This window comes from Monodelphis domestica, chromosome 1 (assembly GCF_027887165.1).
Source record: "Monodelphis domestica isolate mMonDom1 chromosome 1, mMonDom1.pri, whole genome shotgun sequence".
Taxonomy (NCBI): Eukaryota; Metazoa; Chordata; class Mammalia; order Didelphimorphia; family Didelphidae; genus Monodelphis; species Monodelphis domestica.
The window spans coordinates 473984993-474007488 of NC_077227.1; the positions used below are offsets into that span (position 1 = coordinate 473984993).

Genomic DNA, 22496 nt, shown 5'->3' on the forward strand with positions numbered 1-22496 from the left:
ACTTCAAATTTAACAAAATAGGAAATTTCTTTTCAGTACTCCAGTCCCATCCTCTATCTACCAAGACTGCTGTTTTAATTGGCCAACCTCATTTATAAGATTTAGACTGACTTTTTAATGAGTACATAATTTATTAAAATATAATAAATAGGGGCAACTGGATAGCTCAGTGGATTGAGAGCTAGGTCTAGACATTTCCCAGCTATGTGACCCTGGGCAAATCACTTGACCCCGATTGCTTAGCCCTTACCACTCTTCTGCCTTGGAGCCAATACACAGTATTGGCTCCAAGATGGAAGGTAAGGGTTTTATATATATATATATATATATATATATATATATGTATATATATATATATATATATATATATAATAACTCAGTGGAATGATATATAGCAAAACTATAAAAAAATGGCTTTAGCTGATTATCTCTTCCTTTGATCTGCCCAAAATATTTTCCAGAAGGAAAAGTGACAAAAAAAATTAAGGGCAGGAGGTAGTTATCTGAGGGAAATTTATTTTCCATTCCAAATCTTCTCCTTCCCACTTCTCTATACAGAGAAGGGAAAATAAAAACTCCTGCATTAGTCAAAATCAGAAAGAAAGGAAAAAGAAAAGATTCTTTTGTCTGTACTTTATGCCCATCCTTATGGAAGTGAACATAATGCTTCATCATGAGTCCTTTGGATTTGTAGTTGGCCACCATGATCAGAGTTTCTAAGTCTTTCAGAGTTAGTTATCTTTAAAATATTATCATTATTTTATACACTTTTCTTGGTTCTGCTCATTTTAGTTTCATTTTAGTTTAGTTCATGAGTCTTCCCAGGTTTTCTTTTTAAGCCACTCACTTCATAATTTCTTACAATAAAATAGTATTCCATCACCTTTATATACCATCACTTGCTCAGCAATTCTCCAATTTATCAGCACTCCTTCAGTTTCTGATTCTTTGCTATCACAAAAAGAACTGCTATAAATATGCTTGAATATATAAGTCTTTTTTCTCTTTCTGTGATCTCTTTTGGATATAGACCTTACAGCAGTATCACTGGCTCAGAGTATTAGTTTAATAGCTTTGGGGATATGATTCTAAATTCCTTTCCAGAATGACTGGACTAGATCCAGCCTCCACCACAATAAAAGTACCTGTTTTCCCATAGCTCTCCAACACTTATTATTTCTCTTTTTTTTCCTGTTAACTTTGTCAATCTGACAAGTGTGAAGAGGCTCTTCACAGCTATTTCAATTTGTATCTCTAATTATTAGTGATTTAAACCATGTTTTTTTTTGGTTATTGACAGCTTAAAGCTCTTCCTCTGAAAACTGCTCATTCATATCCTTTAATTAGTTGGGGAATTAGTCTTACAAATTTGATTCAGTTCCTTACATGTCTTAGAAATTAAAGTTTTATAAGAAAATCTTGCTTAAAAGATTTTTTACCACCAATTTCCTGCTTCTCTTCTAATTTGTTACATTGTTTTTGTTATGTAAAATCTTTTTAACTTTTTGCAATCAAAAGTGTTCATTTAACATCCTGCAAATCTCTCTATCATTTGTTCATCAACTTTTCCTCATCTATTGTTATAAGGAAAAGTTATGTTAAGAAGGGTATTATGGCTCTCCACATGTAAGTTTGCAAAGAGAAGTGGGAAGATTCTGGAACTTTGAAGAAAGGGTTAGATTGGTACTGAGGCTATTAACTGTCTCTCTCTCTGAAAATATTTAGAGGTGGTGGCTGCATTTTCTTAGTGGCTAATCCTATCCTTGTTCCTGTCCTGCTGTCTTAGTTGCTGTATTTCATAGAAGCAGAACCTGGTGATCATGACCATTTGCAGTGATTGTGAGACCAGGCCTGGGTCCTTTTTGGATCTAGGACCTTCCCTGGGCCCTATTAAACTTACACAGGCCCTTGCCTTAAAACCAGCAAAGGGGGGTTTAGTTGTAATTTATCCAAGAACAGGGATTGGGAATTTAGGTAGAGAGGAGAGGATTAGTGTAGGAAAACACTCTGAAGAAATCTCTGTGAAGAGACATTAGATCGTGGGGTATTCGTTAGAAAATTAGCTTTAGATTATTCCACACCCTTTTACCCTATTCTCTTTAATTAAACCTACTTTCCCATTTCACTGAGTGGTCTGTGTGTGTATTCTCAGACCAGGTTCTGCCTGGCTGGGTTTTGTTGGCCTTCCCAAACCACAGATAATCTTCTGGTACTGGCCCAACACAATTTATCCCTACATATCCCCAAATTCCCCTCCCTTTTTACACTATAGATTTGAGGGGTAATTTCTTCTATGCCTCTTCTAATTTATTTATAATGTCACCTTTTCTTTCTAAATCATGTACCCAATAATATATCAAGATAAACTTTATCTTGACATATGGTATGAGGTGCTTCTGGGACCTCTTCTCAAAAGTGAAAGGCTTCATTCAATCCAGGCAAGGAAACACTGAGCAAGAGAGATTTGTTTCTCTTTCATATTTCACCAATAGATAACGCTCAAAAGTTACTAGTCCAGGCATCCTGAAATCTATTTCTGCTCCAGATCCACTGTTCCTGAAACACTTGCTCTCATAGTCCTGACAGGTAGCTTGTATTTCACTTCTGGATCTATTCTCAATATCTGGTCTTGGTTATAGAAGATAGAAGGTCTCACATGGGCTACCATGATAGCCATGCAGAAAATGTCCAAATGCCATGGCTACCCTCTTCCTCCAGGATGGCTGACCAGAACTTGGCTCTATATCCCTTTTCTCTCTACTACATTTATAACAGGAACTATTCAATGATACCTCAGTCTTTTGAGGACACATAGTCCCCTTTGCCTGGTACCAACCCATGGGTATGTTTGAGGGGCCTGCTTTTGGAATTATATGATGATGTATAATAGGGCAGCACTGCTCCCCAGTTCAGAGTATGTGCAGGTTGTCAGTGACTGCTTCCTGTCCTTTACTGAGAAATAAGTCTTTTGTTTGACTGCTGAGCAAGAACTGAGTATGCATGCAGAAAGGACCAACTGATCAAACTGATCTCTTTCCTTCCTACTAACTATGATGGGGTTCCCAACATATACACCTGACCAGCCACAAGTGGCACATGGCCTCCTAGGTAATCTTGTGTCTGAGATGAGACTGCTACATGTTTGTCGCTTTTCCTTTGATATTAGGTCCTGTGACACCTTGAAAGGTGGGAAGTACCACCAGTCCAACAGTTGAGCCTGGGAAGGAGCCTACCTTGGAGTGACCTGTATGACCCACTCTAATAATAGATCACAGCAACAAAGAAACCATGTCCTGCAAGAATGGGAGAGTCTCAGCCAGTGGCTATGCAAAATTCAGAAGTGTCATTGGTGGAATGAATGTTGGTAGAAATCTCTTTAAACTTGAGTCCCCAAGAACTAAGGGGATAGAAGGGACTACACCACTAGTTCAAGAAGATATGAGAGAGATATTTGAACTTCTATTAGTGCCATATCTTCTCCCTTTGTAAAAGCTAATTTATGTTCATTACTTTTTTAAATTTTCATCCAAGAGATACTAATTGATTGGTGGATATTAGGGCCTCAAAAAATTACTGCTGGAGATAGCTAGGTGGCTCAGTGGGTTGAGAGGCAGGTCTAGAGACAGGATGTCCTAAATTCAAATCTGACTTCAGACACTTTTTAGCTATGTGACCCTGGGCAAGTCACATAACCCCTGTTGCCTAACCCTTACCACTCTTTTGCCTTGGAACCAATACACAGTATTCATTCCAAGATAGAAAGTAAGAGTTTTTGTTCTTTGTTTTTTAATTACTACTACACAATTTCTATCTAAAAGAAAAGAAAAAGCAAATTTTTCTCAGGTGGATGATGAAAACTAAGGGATTTAACAAATAGATTCCTGGGTAGAAAGTCTCTTCTATTTCTGCTGAACTTACCATAATAGTCTTCTAGTCACCCAGGTTCACAACTAGTGTCATCCTTTACTCATCACTCTCGTGTATTATCAGTTGTCAACTCTTGTCAGTTCTACCACAACCCTTTCTTTCCATTCCCATAGCTATCACCTTAGTTTGGCTCCTTATCACCTCTTACTTTAACTATTACTGTAATCTTCTAATTGTTCTCTCTGCAACTATTCTGTCCCCTGTCATCTTCTACACAGGCAACAAATTCATAATCCTAAAGCACAGTTCTGATTGTTATTGCCCTGCATAGTGAGTACCAAGTTTTTTTTTTTTATTGCATCTAAAATTAAATACAAACCTTTCCATTTGACTTTAAAGTCTTTCACAACCTAACTCCACCCTACCTTTCCAGGATTATTACAAGTTACATACCTCCCACCCCTACCCATATTCTTCATGGTCAAAATCATCCATTTCCTTCTTTCCAAACAAGCCATTTCATTTCCTGTCTTTTTCACTTTACACAGTCTGTCCCATATACCTGGAATGAACTTTTTCATGGCATCTCTTGCTTTCTTCAAAGTTCAGCTCAAGGGTTACTTCTCCCTAGGGAGTAGTCCTCTCTCCCTGTGAAATTATTTTTTTATGTTCTTTGTACTTACTTTATATACATTCTACATAGACTCCACCTCCATCAATAAAATATAACATCTTTGAGAGCAAAAACTATTTCATTTTTTTGTCTTTATACACCCCAAACCTAGCATAGTACCTTACACATAATGTGTTTAACAAATGTTTGTTGAATGAATGAACTGAATATAATTCCTTCATTTTACAGATAAGGCACCTGAGACTCAGAGATAACCTGAGGTTTAATTTATTTATCCAAACTCATATAGTTTTATAAGGAACCAAAATAGGACTAGAGACCATTTCCTCTGACTTGTACTCCAGCACTTTTTCCAGTTACAGGTTCAGTAAACAAAATGTTATATTTTCAACAAACATGGAAGCACCTATCCAAAAATAGGTATTTCTCAGATGTTCTGGAAGGTCCAAAGAAGGAGGAGAGTACATTCTAGTTTCCTGGGCCAGAGGAAGCAACGTTAAATAAAAGAAAGAGCATTGAATTATGTAGTTATAGGCTTCAAAATGGAAAAAGACTTTAGAAATCATTAAGTCAAAACCATTCCTTTTACAGAATCATAGAATTTCAGAGTTACAAGGGAGGGCCCTCAACAGAATCTATTGCAACCTTATGTCCAAGAAGATATCCCTGCTACCTCATGTAAGATAAGTCATTATTTAGCCTTTGCTTAGTGACTTCCAATGAGGGAGATCCCATTATATCTGAAGCAGTCTGTTCCACTTGTAAATGCTCTAATTCTAACATTAAACCTAAAGTTGCTTTTTTGAAGTTTCCACCACTGCTCTTTTAGTTTCCACCTGTAATAATTAAAATGGTTGATGTAAATTGTAGTGAGTTAAAATGGTGGAAGATACAAATTATGCTAGATATAAGAGAGGGTGAGTAAATTGTGACTGCAAAAAATATGTTTCACTACAGTGTCTTGGTTTTTAAATCAAATATAAGGTGGTCACCAGGGAACTATTCCCAATTATTTAATATGCCCAAGTCAACTGGGTTTTATAGAGAATTTAATTAATAATACAATGAGTAATCAAAGAAAGAGAGAGAGAGAAAGGAAATAAGTATGAAGGGCCTTAAGCCAACATGGCCTAGACCTGAGTCTTAAGAGAGAGATCAGTCAGTCTTTTATCACTCACCACAAGGTCTGTCTAAGCAAGGATTCTAGGGACACCAGGCCAGCTCCATCTCAGCTGATTTCACCAGAGAGAGTTTCACCTAGAGTCCTCCTCAAAGAGAGATCCAGCCAGAGACTGTTTCAAAGGGCCTCTCTCCAGAGCCTCCAGAGGGACAGAGTCCCCTCAGAGGAGCTCCAGCGAGACCTCCTTAGAGATTGTCCTCCAAGAGCTTCCCTTCTCCAGAGCCTCTCTCAAGAGATTCTTCCCAAGCGATCCTCATAAGAGCTTTCTCCAAAAGGATTGTCTTCTCAAGAGATTCTGCTTTTTCTTATATAGGGGTTTTTCTCCTATGTCACCTCCCCTAAGTCCTTACATCTACCAATCACTGTAGACGTTTTCCAAAGGACTGCCCATCTGAATTCCTGCTAAGTCAACTAATCTCCTCAGTAAGTCTGAACCAGAGAAAATGCTGCTGTGTCGACTAATCCCCTCAGTAAGTCTGAACCAGAGAAAACACAGCTGAGTCGACTAATCTCATTAAGAGAAAACCTGCCCAACCTTTATAGGTACCTAGCATCTCATTGTATCAATTCTAAAAACAGGCACGGCTCAAAGAACTCCTTGCCTCATCATAAGCATGGGTCCAAGTACTTTCATTGCTTAGCAAGGAGTTTTCTCCCCTAAAGCAGTCTTAAGTACGGGTGGAGTAGAGGTCCTCCCATTGCAAGGAGTTTTCTCCCCTAAAGCAGTCTTAAGTATGGGTGGAGTAGAGGTCCTCCCATTTCTGATCCTGGCGAGTTCTCACATCAAAATGGGGAATGTTTCCAGTAGGGAATTTGTTCCAATGGAGGATTCCTCAATGTAGAAATTTTTAACATTCAGAAGTCTGAGAAATTTCAAGATTTACACACCACCACTTTTAGTTTTACCTTCTGAGATCAAACTGTAAAAGACATATTTCTATAACAGATTATGATACCTTTTCATAAGACTTATTAGATAAATAAATTTACAAATCAGGGAGGAAATGTTTTTTTTGGACCTTCCTCCCTCCCTATTTTTTGGTTCATAAAAATTATTTTATGTTATACTTAGCTAGAGTCAGACATTCTAGAGTTCTAAACTATGTATGTCAAGTATAAAAGGTTCCATGTGACTAAAATACATAAGCTAGTTATTTTCACAGAAAGGTCACTTGATGTAACAATGTAAATGCGTTAAATTCATAACATTTATTTTAAAACTTCACATTAAGACAGAAGGAAGAGAATACTAGGGAGAGAGAAAAGTAAAAGAGCAGGAAGAAATAATAAATAAGGAAAAGGAAGAGAAAAAAGGGAATAAAGGAGAAAAAGAAGTGTCATGTGAGAAATCTAAGACACAAAGAGAAGTGATTTGCCAAAATTCAAACAGATAAGATTTAAAAAGTGTTATTTTTATTCTAATACAGTGCTCTTTATAGTACTTACAAAGTGATGTTTCCAAGTTGGGAGGGAACATACTAAAATTCACATGTGAAAAATAATCATTTCTCCAGTTGGATAATCTTCATTTGAATCCCAGCTCTGCTAATGCCTAGTTGTATGACCTCAGCTAAGTCACTTGCCCTCTTTAGGACCCAGGTTACCCATCTGTAAAATAAGTTATTTAGATTTAAGAGGATCACTAGGATTTCTTCCAGTTTTAAATTCTATGATCTTCTGATTGGGGGGCGGAAAGAAACCTCGGTATTCAGTAGCTCCTTCCCTCATGCTATATATGTTATCTCTCTCCCTTTTCTTGGGATGCAAATCTGATCATACCTAAGCCAAAAGCCCCAGAGAAAGATGAAAAGATGAAGTGGTGTTATCTACTGACTCATTTTTTTCTTCTTCACAACCCACCCTTATTAGTAAAATCATAAATCTATTACTATCTGAGTAAAATAAATGCTTCCCCCCTCTCCCCCCAGTTTCCACTAAGAGAACACATCAACACTAATCTGGGTACCTTTGATAACCAGAGGCCAAGTATTTATCTGTTCTCCAAGGAATACTTAATTATTTTGTGTCATGGGCCCTCTTTGGTGCGGCCTATGGACCCCTTCTTCGAATAATGTTTTTAGATGCATAAAATATATGGTATTAGGGAAAGGTACCAATTCTACTAGTAGTTATCTGAGTTTTTTTGTTTCTTTTTTTTGAAACAAGTTCAATTACAACAAGAACCCCTTGTCTGCACAGCCCTGGTCCTTCCTCAGCTGTGCAGTGCTTTAAAGCATAAAGTCCTGGTCTAGAGCAAATGAACCCATCCAGACCTCTAGAAGGGATAAGCCAGTCTAATGTGGTAGTCTCTTAGCAGAGGCGCGAAGCTTGACACTCCGCGCATGCTTGTTGCAGACCAAATGGAAGCAGGTGCGACAGAGATCTTAAAAAGGGGTAGGGGTGGAGTGGAAGATAAAGAGAAACAAGCCAAGTCTTGCGCACGCCTGCGCATACCGGTTCTTCTCCCCCGCCCCCCCCCCGTGGAGGGACACGGCGCCTGACGCATGACGTACGGCTGTAGTGCGCGCCCTTACGCATGAGAAGTGTTAAGTTCTCCCTTTTGGAGTAGGTTGGGAACGGGGGCGGGGAGGTTGGGGGAGACGAGTTTTGTTTTTTTAAGTGGGACGTGTAGGGGGAAAAGGAAGAAAAGCGGGGCGAAAAGGAATGTCCTACGGTGGCCGCGGAGGAACGACTACTACGGTTCCCGCACTGGGACAAACGCTTCCCACGGACGGCCTAAGGCTCCCCTTCCCCAGCTGGGCCGACCCTGGTTGGGGCCCATGATGGGCATGCACGGGAGGGGGCCCCCGGCGGCCTCTCCCCGGCCCTGGGGCTGACCCTGTCGGTGACCTTCCGACCTTCCTCCGAGGGCCCGACACCATGCGGCCTCCTCCCCCCTCGTTCTGCCGCTCCGGCCTCGAGGGACAACAGGGGCCCCAGCTTCGCCGGCCCCCGGTCCTGGCCTCCACCCCGCCGGCCCCCGGCCACAGGCCTCGGGACTGCCACCCCACCGCGGAGGAGGCCGCGCACGGTGAGCAGATCGGCCCAGGCCTGATAGGGAAGGGGGTGGAAACTAACCAGGAGACTGCAGGCAAGGGAAGAGGGGGCGTATCTGGAGTCAGGGGTCGGCGGAGGAGAAACAGAAGATGGTCCAAGAGCGAGCATTTTGGAGAAAGCCCAGGAGTTTAATTGCCCGGCATTCACGAAGGAAGGGGAAGCAGCCCCCCGCCCCCTTCTATTGAGGCCTCCTCTGCTTCCCCCTCGGGGGTGGGGGGGGGCGGGACAGTGAAGGTCTCTTGTCTGGGGACGCGGAATTTGAACTTGGCTTCCCAGCTACTCCCTCAGCTCCTCCCTTGCCTGTTTTGCTGGGTAACTGCTGGGCCCAGGGGAAGCCACTTTGCAGCTAAGGGACTCAAGTGAAGTGAAAAGGGAAGTAATGTATTGGTCACATGGATAGTCGTTTGGGGAGAAATATTTTTTTATTTCTTTCCAAATTTCTCTTTGGGTACAGAGACCAATCCAGAGTGGGATGCAAAAGTTATATCAGGGTGGATATTTTTCTTGATAAGAAAAGGTAGGTGGTCATGCACCTGATCCCGGACCTTTGGTTTTCTATTTGTGTTTCTCTTTGCCTCTTCGGTCCTTTGAAGGGGTCCAAGTAAAATGTAAGTGAAGTGCAGACCACTCTTCATTTAAATGTAGAGCACCGAGACTGCTGGGGACAGTCTGTTCCATATGAAAGGCCTGATCATAGGACTTTTTCTTGTTTATGCTTTATAACCCCCACCCTCTCGATGGGAACACATTCCAACATTTTTCCTTTTAAGGTCAATACATCCCAAATGTAATGGCATGAGGAAGCAGAGAATTTCATAGCAGTCTGAATCATTGTGTATGTCAGGTTACCCCTAGGTATTTCAACTTCACAGGCCCTCATGGACCCCAGGGATTGAGATAGAATATATCATACGTACAAAGTAAATTAGTCAATATTAATATGTAAAGGCACCACACTTTTGAGTAAACATATAACAGAAACAAACTCCCATCATAGTACAGCTAAAGGTTAGCAGCTCATTTGTTAAAAATAAAATTAATGATTCATACTCAAAAGTTTTAAGACAATGAATATTTACTAAGTTTGTATTGTGTACTAGGCACTGTATTAAGTGCCATAAAATGATTAAAATGTCTTCATCAAGGGGACTCAAAAATGTGTTTCAAAAATATTGACAGTCAAGTCTTATAATATTTTAGTGTTTTCCAAAGATATTATCCCTTTTATAGAGTAGACCCAGAGAATAATTTTCCAGACTTAGCCCTTGGAAAAGAACAAATGAAGAACAGCCCATGTATTTCTCATTTCAGGCCAGATGTATGGAATATATGGACCAAAGCCAGCTACCTCTGGGATCTGAAGAAGTTTAGTAAGATAATTATTTTTAGTGTCAAAAGTTTGATTTTTTTTTTTTAGTGGAGAGTCATCACAAATCTCCTCACAGATTGATGGTAGGAAAAAACTAAGCAAATTAATAAAATCTCTCAATTTAATAATAGAGTAGTCCACTTTGTGGCTTTGTTGTTTTCATTGAAATATATTGTAATTCACAAGTTTATAGGAAGAATAAGATACCCACAGAAAGCACTAAATTTTTGTTGTCAAACAAGGGCATTGTCATCTCATAATTCTTGGAAATTGGCATGTCCAAAATATGAGATAACAGAATAGCTAGTAGTCTTAACCTAAGTTCATCCTACTGAATCCCTACAGTGGTTAGGTTGAAACTGCATAGGAATCTTCAGCTATCACTATCTGGATCTTGGAAATAAGTGGGAGGTTATTATTCTGTTCTATTATAACAGTAGGCTTAAAACTAGTGAGAGTTGAGCATCTTCTTTCCACTTGGTCATTTTTAACAACCTCATCCTTTTCCCTTTCCTGGGGTTTTAAAAAATGTACTTTCAGCTTTTCCATAAAAAATTAAAAGGAGCAAGCTACAATGTTTATTAAAGGAGCACCTTCTATGTCTGTCCTTGCTATAAAAATCATAAACTGTATTCAGAACTTGCACTTGTCTATTCTCTTAAGATCTACTAAGTAAATAGCTTTGGTCTTAAGTGAAGCTATGATTATGGCTGATTTATGAACTTGGTCAAATAATTAAACCTCTGTTTTGGTACCTTAATTAGCAAAATATAACATTATTTTATTTTCTTAAATCTATAATCTATGCCAGATCCTAAATATCAGTAACAGATGATAGCCTGTACTTGCTGAGCATCTTTTTAAGTACTTTGAGGACACATTTGGGCTAGGGACTAAGAAGCCAGTTATTGTGTAGAGTGAAAAACTTGCAAAAAATTTAAAGGAACTAGTTTTATTTTATATTTCTTTCATTGTTTCTCATTGAATGCATACCATAGTAGTGTGAAAAACACAAGGGAGATATATTAAAGAACATAGGAGAGATTTGTGTTTTTGTTTTTTTCTATTCCTACTCTATATAGGAACTGAGAAATAGGTTAATGATCATTTTGGGATCCTCTGTGAGACACTCTTTGCCTAACACTCTTTTAACCGGTGCATCTAGGTGGCTGGGTACATATCAAACACTTATTAGCTATGTGACTCTCAGCAAGTCACTTAACCTCTCACAGTTTCCTTATCTATAAAATGGGGATTTTTAAAAATGGCATACCTTTCCAGAGTTATTGTGAGGATAATGTGATAATATTTGCAAAGTACATTACAAAGCTCCATATAAATACTAACTTTTGTTGAGAAGGAGGTGTTGCCTTTTTTTCTTTTTTGGCCCAGATCAGTGATTTTATTATCCAACAATGCAGTATAGCAATAGTTCTGCAACTTCCAATCTCAGAGAGTTGCCTAAGGCACAGAGAAACTAAGTGGTTTGTCCTTGAACATATAGCTATCATGCGTCTGACTTTAAATAAAGGTTTTCTTGATTTGAGGTCCACCCTCAATTCACTAAGCCAGTGCTGTCTCCTATTTGTTTTCCATTAGTTTATACTTTAAATTGTGATATTTTATGTAGTAGCTGGCCTTTTAACTACAGTCCTTAGGAGCTCCTTACTCAGAATGGCACTTTTTTTTTTTTAAACTCTTACCTTCTGGCTCCAAATCAATGCTTAGAAGAATGGTAAGGGCTAGACAATGGGTGTTAAGTGACTTGTCCAGGACCACACAGCTAGGAAATATCTGAGTTCAGATTTGAACCCAGGACCTCCCATCTCTGGGCCTGACTCAATCCACTGAGTACCTAGCTGCCTGCCCCTCAGGATGGCACTTCTAACAGAGTCCTGAACTCTTCAGGTTTCTCCAGGAATCCAAACACTTCTCCATTTGTAAGATCCCAGTTCCTATCCTCCATCCCTACTCTACCTTCCCATTAGATTCTTAACTTTCAATAGGTTCTGAGTCAAATTTTAGTATCTCCTAATGCTTAGGATAATGCTTTGTATATGGCAAGTGCTATCAACTGAACTAGAAAATTCTAGATATAATTATATCCAAGCCTTTATTTTTCAGGTAGTTAAACTGAAGTCCAAAAACATGAAGTGATTTACTTGTCCATAATTAAATAGCCTAATGAGTGATAGATCCAGATAGATCCAGAAAAGAGTGAATTTGTAAATTCTATGACCTTAGTATTGTTTTGGGTATTGTTTTTTCATAAGTGTATTCATATAACTTTAGGGTTTTATGTGTGCTTTTTCTTCTCTTGGGTTTTAAACTTCCATGGGGCAAAGACCTGATGTTAAAGACGCATCTTATTTTAATTCCTTACTGCTGAATTACTTTGCCTTTTTGATGCTTTTTTTTTTTCTTCTTATAGGCATGTGCCTCCCTGGAAGTTCAACAGAGAGTTCACAGGCCTAGGCTCTTCACTTCTGTTCCTTGCCCATGGATGATGCTTATTATGCACACAGTCTGTCCTCCTCTAGAACTCAGTGAGCCGTGGGGTACCCAATGCCTGTAATTCCCATACCCCGGCGTGTGCGGTCTTTTCACGGCCCCCATACCACATGCCTGCATTCTGCCTGTGGGCCTGTAAGAACCACTCACTTAGTGCGTACCAAGTACAACAACTTCGACATCTATTTGAAGTCCCGATGGATGTATGGATTTATTCGCTTCCTGCTGTATTTCAGCTGCAGCCTGTTTACCTCCATCCTCTGGGTGGCGCTCTCCATCCTGTTTTGCCTTCAATACCTTGGCATCCGCATCTTTCTGCGTTTCCAGTACAAGCTGTCCATCATTCTCCTACTGCTGGGACGAAGGCGGGTTGATTTCAGCTTGATGAATGAGCTGCTCATTTATGGGATTCATGTGACTATGCTGCTGGTGGGAGGTCTGGGCTGGTGTTTCATGGTCTTTGTGGACATGTAAATAGGAGGTGTGCATGCAGGCTTGGGCAGCTATGACTACATCTAATGTATCCACTTTCTCCTTTGGTTTAATTTATTTATTTATGACTGATATATGTATATGCAGTATATAGATATTTTCTTTGGTAAAGGCAATGTACCTGTCTGAAATGACATGACACAGGAGGAATGTTGGATCATTTTTCCTTCTGTTTGTTTCCAATCCCAAAGAAGGGGGTTTCACCATACCAAACAAAGAAAGTAGTGCCCTTTTCAGTGGCAGTATTTTTATTTGCTCTCTGACCATCTTACTATGTTATGGCATGGTAAAGAAAAGGGCTGTGACATTTGTAAAGGAGAAATTGAAGCTCTTCCCTCCTTCAATTTGCTTTTTGGCTTTCTGCTTCCCCTCCCCTTGCTCTGCTACATTGTATTCTTCCCCTTTCCTCTATTTTAATGTAGTTTATGTTCACATTTAATAAATCTAGTGCTGTAGGGTCCTCTTTATCAAGTCTGCACTTTCAGGACCTTGATGAAGCTTCCTCTTCTCCTGACCAGTTACACATTTTGGGGTATTCATTCCTCACAGTTTTGCTCTGTGTACTGGCCAAAAGTGCAAGCCTGGAAGCAGTTTCCCTTCCTTCCCTATGGGGTAAATTCCCATTCTTCCTTAGTGTTCCTAACCCCTACCCTGCCCTTAGGAAAAAGTTAGACTCCACTATAGTAATGCAATGCACTGCCATTAAGCCACTTGCTTGGCCCTGGGCTTCTAGAAGGTTTGCACAGGTCTAATGCAAGTTCATCTTTCTTAAATCAAACAAAGAGCTACAATTGAGAAATGAAATGATGAGGTTAAATGCTAGTCTTAAAACCTGGAGGGAAGTGATTAATTTTGTTTGGTTACAACCAGATTTGGTGTTTCACAGACTTAAGCCCAATCTGAAAGCAAACTGAAGCAAACAGTGCCAAGATCTTCATTCATGGAGTCTGGTTCTAATGCCATAGCTCATAAGAGCTGTGTTCTCTGGATCACTGTAAGTTTCAGTGGTGCCAAATTCAAAAGCAAAGCAAATATAGATCCCTTTGTGCATCAGTGGCCAGGTCTGTAGAGAAGACAATATTACATTATAAAATATCTTAATCTATCTAAATTAACTTCTCTGGGAAGGCCAATAAATGTAGTACTTGCTTTGGAAGGCTTTTGAATTCTTCATTATTTTCTTCAGTAATCTCCCAGAATTTGACTTTCTGAAACACTGAAGTTATATGAAATCTTTGGACAAACAACACTGAAGTTAATTATTTAGCATGAAAATAAAAATTTTAATGGTTTATTTTTAAAAGAATTTCTTCCAACTTTTAAGGCATTTGAATGAACATTGAATCTTTGTTTATTAAGGGCTTGTCTGCTCTGTATTTCCTGCCTTGGTTGCTATGAAAACATTTAAGACATAAGATGAATTCAGGTACATAAAGAGATGCAGGAACAGATGGACTACAAAGGAACAAAGATCCTATTTTCATTGGAATATCCTTAAATTATAAGGAAGGAAAGTAAAATAAAATATACAAGAGAATCTTTTCCTGGGCATTTTCTGTCATCATTCTTTAGTAGATATTTTTATACAGTGGCTAGGATTACTACTTGAGGGAAGCAATTACTGGCTATTGAGAAGATAACTGGTAAGCTAATGTTGGTCACCCATTCCCTGTGCCCCAAAAATCATTATCTCTGAATCTCATGTGTGATGGTCGAAGTGAACAATTGCATTCTCATTTGACACAAGCATCAGCACATATACCCTTCTCCAGGACAAGGGCAAGAAAAAATTGAGGGGAGCAAAGAAACCCTTTTCTAACCTTAGTTGTTAGGACTGATTGTAAGAAAAAATACATGTCATTTGACAAGCTTAAGAAAGTTAAAATCAGGGAAAATTATGGTTGTAGAAAAATTTGCTCTTTGAATTTTTTTTAAGTTTGCTTCTCTGCAAAAAAAATTTCTAAGGTGGTTGAATAAACTAGTTAAGCAAAGCTAGTTTTAGAAATTGATTATGTGATGGGCAGAAATGATAGCTTTAAATGCATTGACTTCATTTTTACTGCCTGCTAATCTGATTGCACTAGTCATGCAGATTATTTTTTCAAAAAATTTTCCTTTTTTAATTCATTAAGCCTAAATCCACTAAAACATGTCTTTGAAGTGGAGCTCCCTATTGGATGCACTGATTGAGGGTTCTAGTATGAGCGTGTTTTAACAAAGTCCTGATAGCAAAAGGAATCTTGCTATTTAGCCTATGAATGTATAAACAGTAATGCAAATGTTTGAATTGTACCTTGAATTGACTTTGGAACACACAAAAACAAAAACAGCTCAATGTCTTGAGTGCCTGTTAAATTCTTTATGAATCGTACCACCTGCATTAAACTTATTTTTTTAATGTGTTGATGGAGTGATTGCTTATATTCAAATATATTTTTGTTATACTGTTTATAGGGAACTAACACTCAAAATGGCAGTTTTTGTTGTTTTAAAGAGTTGTCAGGTTGTTACCTAAAGATCTTTCTAGGCTTTTGGACAGCTTTATTACATGGGAATAATTCTTGCATCTCATTTTTTCACCTGCCAACACACAGGTTCTTTTCTCATTTTGAAGCAGCCCAAATACCCAGAAATGTCATTTAAAAGAAAATTTGGGTTTAGTATCAAATCACTAAAGTTTAAGTGCAGTAAATCTCAGCATACAAACATAAATAAATTTAAAATACTTGAAAGGACTTTTGCCTTCAGAAGAAAATAAGTGCTATTTTAGAGTCTAGCTTTTGATCTCTCAGAATTTTTGCTGTTGAATTTACCTTAGTATTTATAACAAGCTTAAAAGAGGTAACAAAATGGTTTTGATAAATCTAAGCAGGATGGTCACAAGTGGCTATGTCAGCTGTCTAATTAAGTGGGGACAAAATGGATTATTTTTAAATGGCCACTTTTTAATCTGTTGATGATAGGTCTTTCAATCTGCTCTAATCCAATAGACCCGATTCTCTGGTGTAATGCTTTCCTTTGTTCTATCAGATTAAAATTGCTATAAATATGCCAGGTATTTTACCTAGTTAATCTTACTGCTTTCAATAGAAAGTCAATTATTCTTATTTGTAAATATTTAGGAAGCCAGGCTAGTATGCACTATGTAGGTTATTTGTAATGTAATGGATTTTAGGTAGGTTTTTAAATGATACTTAGAAAATAAAGGTTTAGCACACCCTTCAGCTTTACCACTGAAATTTGAGAAGCCTCAGGATACCTCTCCTGTTTTTTGGAAGATGACATTTGAGTGTAGTCAGGAAGAAAAACCAGTCAATTATCTAAAGGCAAGTGAGATAGGGCATGAGAACAGTTCATAAACAAAGCTTAGGGCCTTCCAGGAAAGGCTTAACTGGGCAAGTTGGCATAATGAGAGCAGCCTAGATCTTTCATGACTTCAGAGTAGATTTAGACCCCATACATACATACAGCATGTTATTTTGATGATAATATTTATTTTAGTTATATTTTGCCAGCTAGACACATTGTCGTGCTAGCTGTGGTTTTATGGTCTACCTTCCCTTTGACAGGTTCCCAGTTTTACAAAGATTTACATTTCTTGAGGATTCCAAAGACATGCTGAGCTTTTTACAAGTTAGAGGTTGGATGTTTGCTAAAAGGGCAGAGTTATGCATTGTCCTCTGCCTCTGTCCTACACGTATCTTTAATGAGCTGGACTGATTGTGCTGCTTTGCCAACAAATGTGCTATTTACTGTTTACTAGAGCATCCACTGTGACAAATAAACAGAAGACTGTTTCAGAGGAAACATTTTTGACTGATTAAGGCACTGTTCATAGGAAGATCTTCTGGGGTTCATCTGTTGGCTCAGCAAGGTAGTTGATGCTGCACTTAAGGGACTGTTTGTCTATTCTCTACCATGAAGCAGGGTAGAATGAAATCCAGAACAATTAGCAAGGAAAAAAAAAGTCCTAACCAGGTGAATGAGACTCTTAAAACAGAAGAATGCCAAGAGAGGCCAATTTCCTGGGGGAAAGGTTTTCCTTTGAAATGGCTTATTTAAAGTTGATTTATTTGCTTGTTATGGACTCCACACCGGGCATGAAACAGTAAGAATGACTAGCCTGCTTGAAAACAATGTCTGGAGACCCTAAATGATGTGTCAGACATTTTGGGGAGGCTGCTTTTAAGACAAAAACATGAAAGGCAAAGAAATTTATCAGTAGTCAGCAAGGAAATTCTGCAATGATACTTGAGAGACTACTTGTATAGTTTTTTGAGAATACATATTATTGTTAATTTCACACGTAAAAAGGGAAGCTTTGTAAGTGAATTCAAGTCTTTTGAGTGTCTACAGCGTACCCGTCTTTAGCTCTAACATTTGTAGTATGAGATGAGAGAAAGGTTTAAGCCTAAACCATGGTCCATATCCTTCAGGATCTTTCTGATTGACTGGTAAAGTTACATGCACAAAAAAAAGCCAAAAATATGTCTTGTGGAAAAATGTGTAGGTATAATTTCTCTTTGTAGGAAGCCTTTAGCCTTGGTAAGGAAAGGGTCCACTTACTAAGTAGGAATATGTGGACAGCACCAAAAACCAGCCACACTGAATTTTTATCACTTCTAGTTTTCCACCTATCTATTAGGCTATTTGAGGGCAAGAACTGGAGTCCCAGGGATTATATAGGACTAAAGAGAATGATTTCTATTTATCATGATAAATATAATGTGTTTATAATACATATGACTGAGTTTATCAACATAAATATAATTTAAATTTAATTGTCCTAAGCTTTTTAAGTATATAGATTTTTTATTAGTGATAGTTTAGGTTCTGACTAGCTTAGAAATAGAAAAATGAACTAGATAACTTCTCAAAATTACTTCTTGGCTGTGCATTCTTCTGCAAAGGGTCTCCCTGGGTAAATCTGGGGTCCTATCTGGTAATTCAGCAAGTATCTTTCTTATCTTATAAGTCTACAAGAACCTAAGGTCTGAAACAAAATGAAGCGCTGGGTAAATTTGTCCAGTGAGAACACATCATATAATGGCATTTTGTTGTTCAGTTGTGTCTGACTCTTTGTGATCTCATTGTGGGATTTTATTGGCAAAGATACTGATATGATTTGCTCTCCAGCTCATTTTAGAGGCTAGGAAACTGAGGTGAGAAGGATGAATGAAGTAACTTGCTCAGGGTCACACAGTAGTCAGTGTCTAAGGCCAGATCTGAACTCAGGAAGATGAGTCTTCCTGACTCCAGGGTCATCATTCTGACATGGGCATTGTACCCCCCTCTTCACCCTCACAACAATTCTATCCACTGAACCCACTGGCTGCCCGAATAATGGGATACCTCTTCTTATACTGTCTCATTATATGGAGATGGAGGAAGGCTGCTGTGGGAACTTTAAATCTGACTGGTTTCAAGTCTGGACCTATTCCCTGGAATATTGTCAGATGAGCAGCCTAGCCAAAAGTGGAGAGGCTTAGCACTTAAGGTGCTATTTCACCACCAGGAGACTAATTTTTCAGCCACAGAATCTTATGAAAATCTCTACTCACAGGCTGTAGTCTGTAGAAAGTCCCCATATCTATGAAATCAAAGATCTTTCTGAAGCGTCAAAGGAGCGGCTGTGCCAGAGCATCACCCCATCTATGTGGTCAGGGAGAGGCTATAGGATAATTTCTCCCAAACTAAAAGGATGTGTAAGATTCATGACTGCCAGCCAAAGCCATAACTAGGGCAGAGTGACTAAGACTTGGCCCTGTGGCAACAAGATTTGGAGGATACTGACATCATTTAGGCAGGTAGAAACAAGTCAGCTTAGCACCTAGCTAATAACAATAATTATTTAAAATAGAAAAAGACCAGATGGCAGGCTTTTCCATAGGGAAAATGGAAATGCTTCCCTAAATAAAGATATTTTCATGGAAATACTTTAAAGATATATTATATTCTGGGAACCAGGGCTTAAATGCCCTAGGAATAGGTTTTCACCCCATTGAAAAAAGAGAGAGAAGGCCAGCACTTGGTCATGGAAAGCCTAGCTACTTCCTGCTCCATTTCTCTGGATTTTTCCTCTTTGGCCATTTCTTTTTCCCTCCTCTCAACCCTCAGAACCTCAGGGTGTTCCCCAGGGTCTCTGTCTTTGACTCCACAAGATTGAGCAGCTCACCTTTTCCCCTAGCTCTTCCCCTTAAGGGCGTTGTGTCACTCCAACTGAATTTATTTGAAATCCCTTTAAGGGTCTCCTGGCCACTTCTACCAGGACATATTGGGGTATTCAACCTTGCTGGTTGTGCCTCTGCTTCCAGCACTAGACCCAGCAAGCAAACCCTGCAGATATATACTAATAGGAGATTGATAATTAGCATAGATCTATAGCACCCTTTTCTCCTACCATCTAATTCTTTTCTCCAGAATGAAAAGAGCCATCTTAAGCCCACTTTGGACTTCATAGAATTTTGGCGGGGGGGGGGGGGGGGGGGGGGATTGTAAACTGGGATTCTGCATCCCTGTACCTTGATATTGATGTTGTATGACCTTGAAAGAGCTTCCCTGTCCCTTCTATCCTGTGATTGGAGGAGGAGAAGGAGGGTGGAGGGAGGGAGCTGGGCTGGGAAGGCATTTTAAGTGCTGATTCAGCATTTTCTAGGAGAGAGGAAACTTGCTTCAATCTGCAGAGATGCCATGGATTTTTTTTCTTTTTTGACTTGGTATTTTGGAACAGATCCAATTTCTGACTGCCTAAATGCATTCAGGAAAGTCCTTCCTCCTCATTCCATAGCAAACACCACTTTCACTTTGTGAAATGTTTTTCTCAGATTTTGTCCTAGGCCTTTCTCTGAACCAAACTAGAGAATTTCCTCAACCAGGAACAGCACTTTATGAATTTGTTTTTACTGTTTTTTCTCTACTTCTGGTTCTCCTAAAACTTCACAAAATTATCTTGCCAGCAAAACAGCAGAAGCTTCAAATGTCTCCTCAGTTCTCCGAAAGGATGTAACTTCCTACCTCAATTTTCTTCCCTGTGGAGTACATTTTTGGGGTAAGATTATGCTTGCTTTTGGGATCATACCTCCTCTGCCTGTCTTCCCATGCCTCCAAAGTCATGTAGTTGTTGGGTATAGACAGTACTATTAATTGGCAATATTTATCTGCTATTAAGACTTTAGATTTTAGTGTTTAGGGGACCATTCTGGTGACTGAGCAGGTTTGGGGGGTAATAGAATAAGCAGTTTAAGGAAGAATTAATTAGGAATAGCAGATTGGAGCTGAGGGTCAGCTATATACACAGGTTCTAACTTACCCCTGCCAATGCTGTACTTCTGTGCTGAAAACCAATTTGAGATGAGAGTGTGAGCCATATGAAAAACTTTACCACCTTAGTATTTCCCCACCTTGCCTTTTACATTATGAATATCTATCTTAACAAGTAATGATTAATTTCTTACTATGTGCCAGGTTCGATGTCAGGAGCTGGGAACACAAAGACAAAACAACAAGCCTGGCTCTTAAACTTACTTTTCATTTGAAGGGAGAGGACAAAATGTACATATATAGGTATGCAAAAAACATGTGGATGATATTCTCATCTCCATAGCCCTAACTCCTGGGGTGGAGTATGGGAACATTTCCTACAAGGATAGCCTTGGAGTTTAGTCTTGGAATAAGACCAGCATCCTAGAGGTGACTGAAGAGAATACTTTCAAGACATGCTTGATTTCTAGGACAAAGACTACTTACTGACTAGATACTCAGTGTCCTATGGGCATGAAGACCTAAAAGAAAGTAATGTTTAATAATACTGATCAGGAGCTTTAAATGTGAAATGAATAATGAATATATTTGATCCTCAAGGAAATAGATAGCCTTTGGTGTTTGAGTAGAGTTCAAATGGTCATACCTGTGCATGTGGAAAATAATTTTGGTGGAGGTGTGAAGGGTAGATTAAATATTGGAGATATTAGAAGATACCAGCTAAGAATCTATTGTTCAGAAAAGAATTTTGTTGAATAAATGAATCTCTTCAAAGGGCTACTTCATCTTTATGGGAGCCTTCTCAATAATTTCTTCTGGTCACATCATAGCTGCGTAACCCCAGGCAAGTCACTTACCACTTACCCTGATCCCCCTTCTGCCTTGGAACCCATATTGATGATATTGATTGGAAGACAAAAGGTAAGGTTTTTTGTTGTTGTTTTAATTCCATTGTGTCAACCTTAACCCCCCACCCCCCATTGCTTAGCCTTTATCACCCTTCTCCCAATTCAGTATTGATTCTAAGACAGAAGTTAAGGTTTTTAAAAAAGAAACAAACACAAAACTTCCTAAACTCAAAGATATCTGAAAATGTCTTCCAAGTTTGCTTTATATTGATTTAGGGACAGAGTATATACCCTTACTTTATAGTTTAAAGTCAAGTCTATATGCTAGTGATCATTTTCAGAACCGTTACCAAAATTGGGATGAGAGTTGATGCAAAAAGGCAGTTTTTAAAGTAGTAGTAGAAAGATTACTAGATTCAGAATCAAAGGACTTAGGTTTGTCAACATGGAATCTAGAAACCCCGAGCTTGTGGCCTAGCGGGATCTGGTGAACCCCAGGTTTCAGGACTAGCTTGTAGGTTGGAGACCCCAAATATCTCCCTGTTCCAATGGGAATCCACCCTGAAGGGAATCCCAGGCTAGCTGTTTCCTTCTGAGTGGGGGACCCTCAGGTGAATGACAACCTCTTTGGTGGGACTAAACATATGCTAAGGACCATCTTTGTCTTAGGCAGTCTCCCCTGTTGTATCAGAGACCTTTTCCCTAGAAGATCCACACCTGGGCAGGAACCATCCTTTAGAATCCATTGTAAGCAGCCCCTTCTCTTACACCCTAGCCTGTAGCCATGATTCCTTTCCCAAGCTTTGATTGTATCCTGTCAGTGTAGTTTGAATGCTCTAATTTCCTTTGTAGCTATAGCCATGTCAATCATCTTTCCCTGCCCCTGGATTTCCCCCAAATCGTATATAGGTTCCCCAAATCCTTTGTTCCTTGGAGTCATCATCTAGCTCTGTGCCACTCCCAGGGATAACATCCCCAGAGTTCAGGCTTTATTCCCTGAAAAAGTAGTGGCACCAGACTAAAGAGTAAAGAATCAAATACTGCACTTATCCCTATCCTGATTAAAGACTTGGTTTTTCTGACTATTTGATAGTTCTGTGTTATTTCTAAGTTAACAGGTTCAAATTTGGACCTTCGATGTAATCCTCCTGTGATACTGAATGAGCCATTTAGGCTTCAGTTTACTTATCTGTAAAATGAGATTAAATTAGATGACCTCTTAAGGTTCACCCCAACTAAAATCTCAAATTCCCTGAACTTTGAAGCCTTTAAAAATTG

The 22496-nt window shown here is 39.0% G+C and overlaps 1 protein-coding gene across 3 annotated transcripts; it reads left to right on the forward strand.

Moving 5' to 3' along the window:
- The first annotated feature begins 8150 nt into the window (after nt 1-8150).
- TMEM250 (transmembrane protein 250) lies at nt 8151-15512 on the forward strand. Of its 3 annotated transcripts, XM_007475326.3 has the most exons (3): nt 8253-8712; nt 10050-10108; nt 12539-15512. In XM_007475326.3, the coding sequence occupies exon 3, from the start codon at nt 12673-12675 to the stop codon at nt 13090-13092; it is 420 nt and encodes a 139-aa protein (XP_007475388.1). In that variant the 5' UTR covers nt 8253-8712; nt 10050-10108; nt 12539-12672; the 3' UTR covers nt 13093-15512. The 3 variants fall into 3 exon arrangements, 2 of the variants coding, with proteins under 2 accessions (XP_007475389.1, XP_007475388.1); XR_008915372.1 differs by lacking the exon at nt 10050-10108 and having other exon boundaries at nt 8151-8712; XM_007475327.3 differs by lacking the exons at nt 8253-8712; nt 10050-10108 and adding an exon at nt 8183-8246.
- The last annotated feature ends 6984 nt before the right edge of the window (nt 15513-22496 follow it).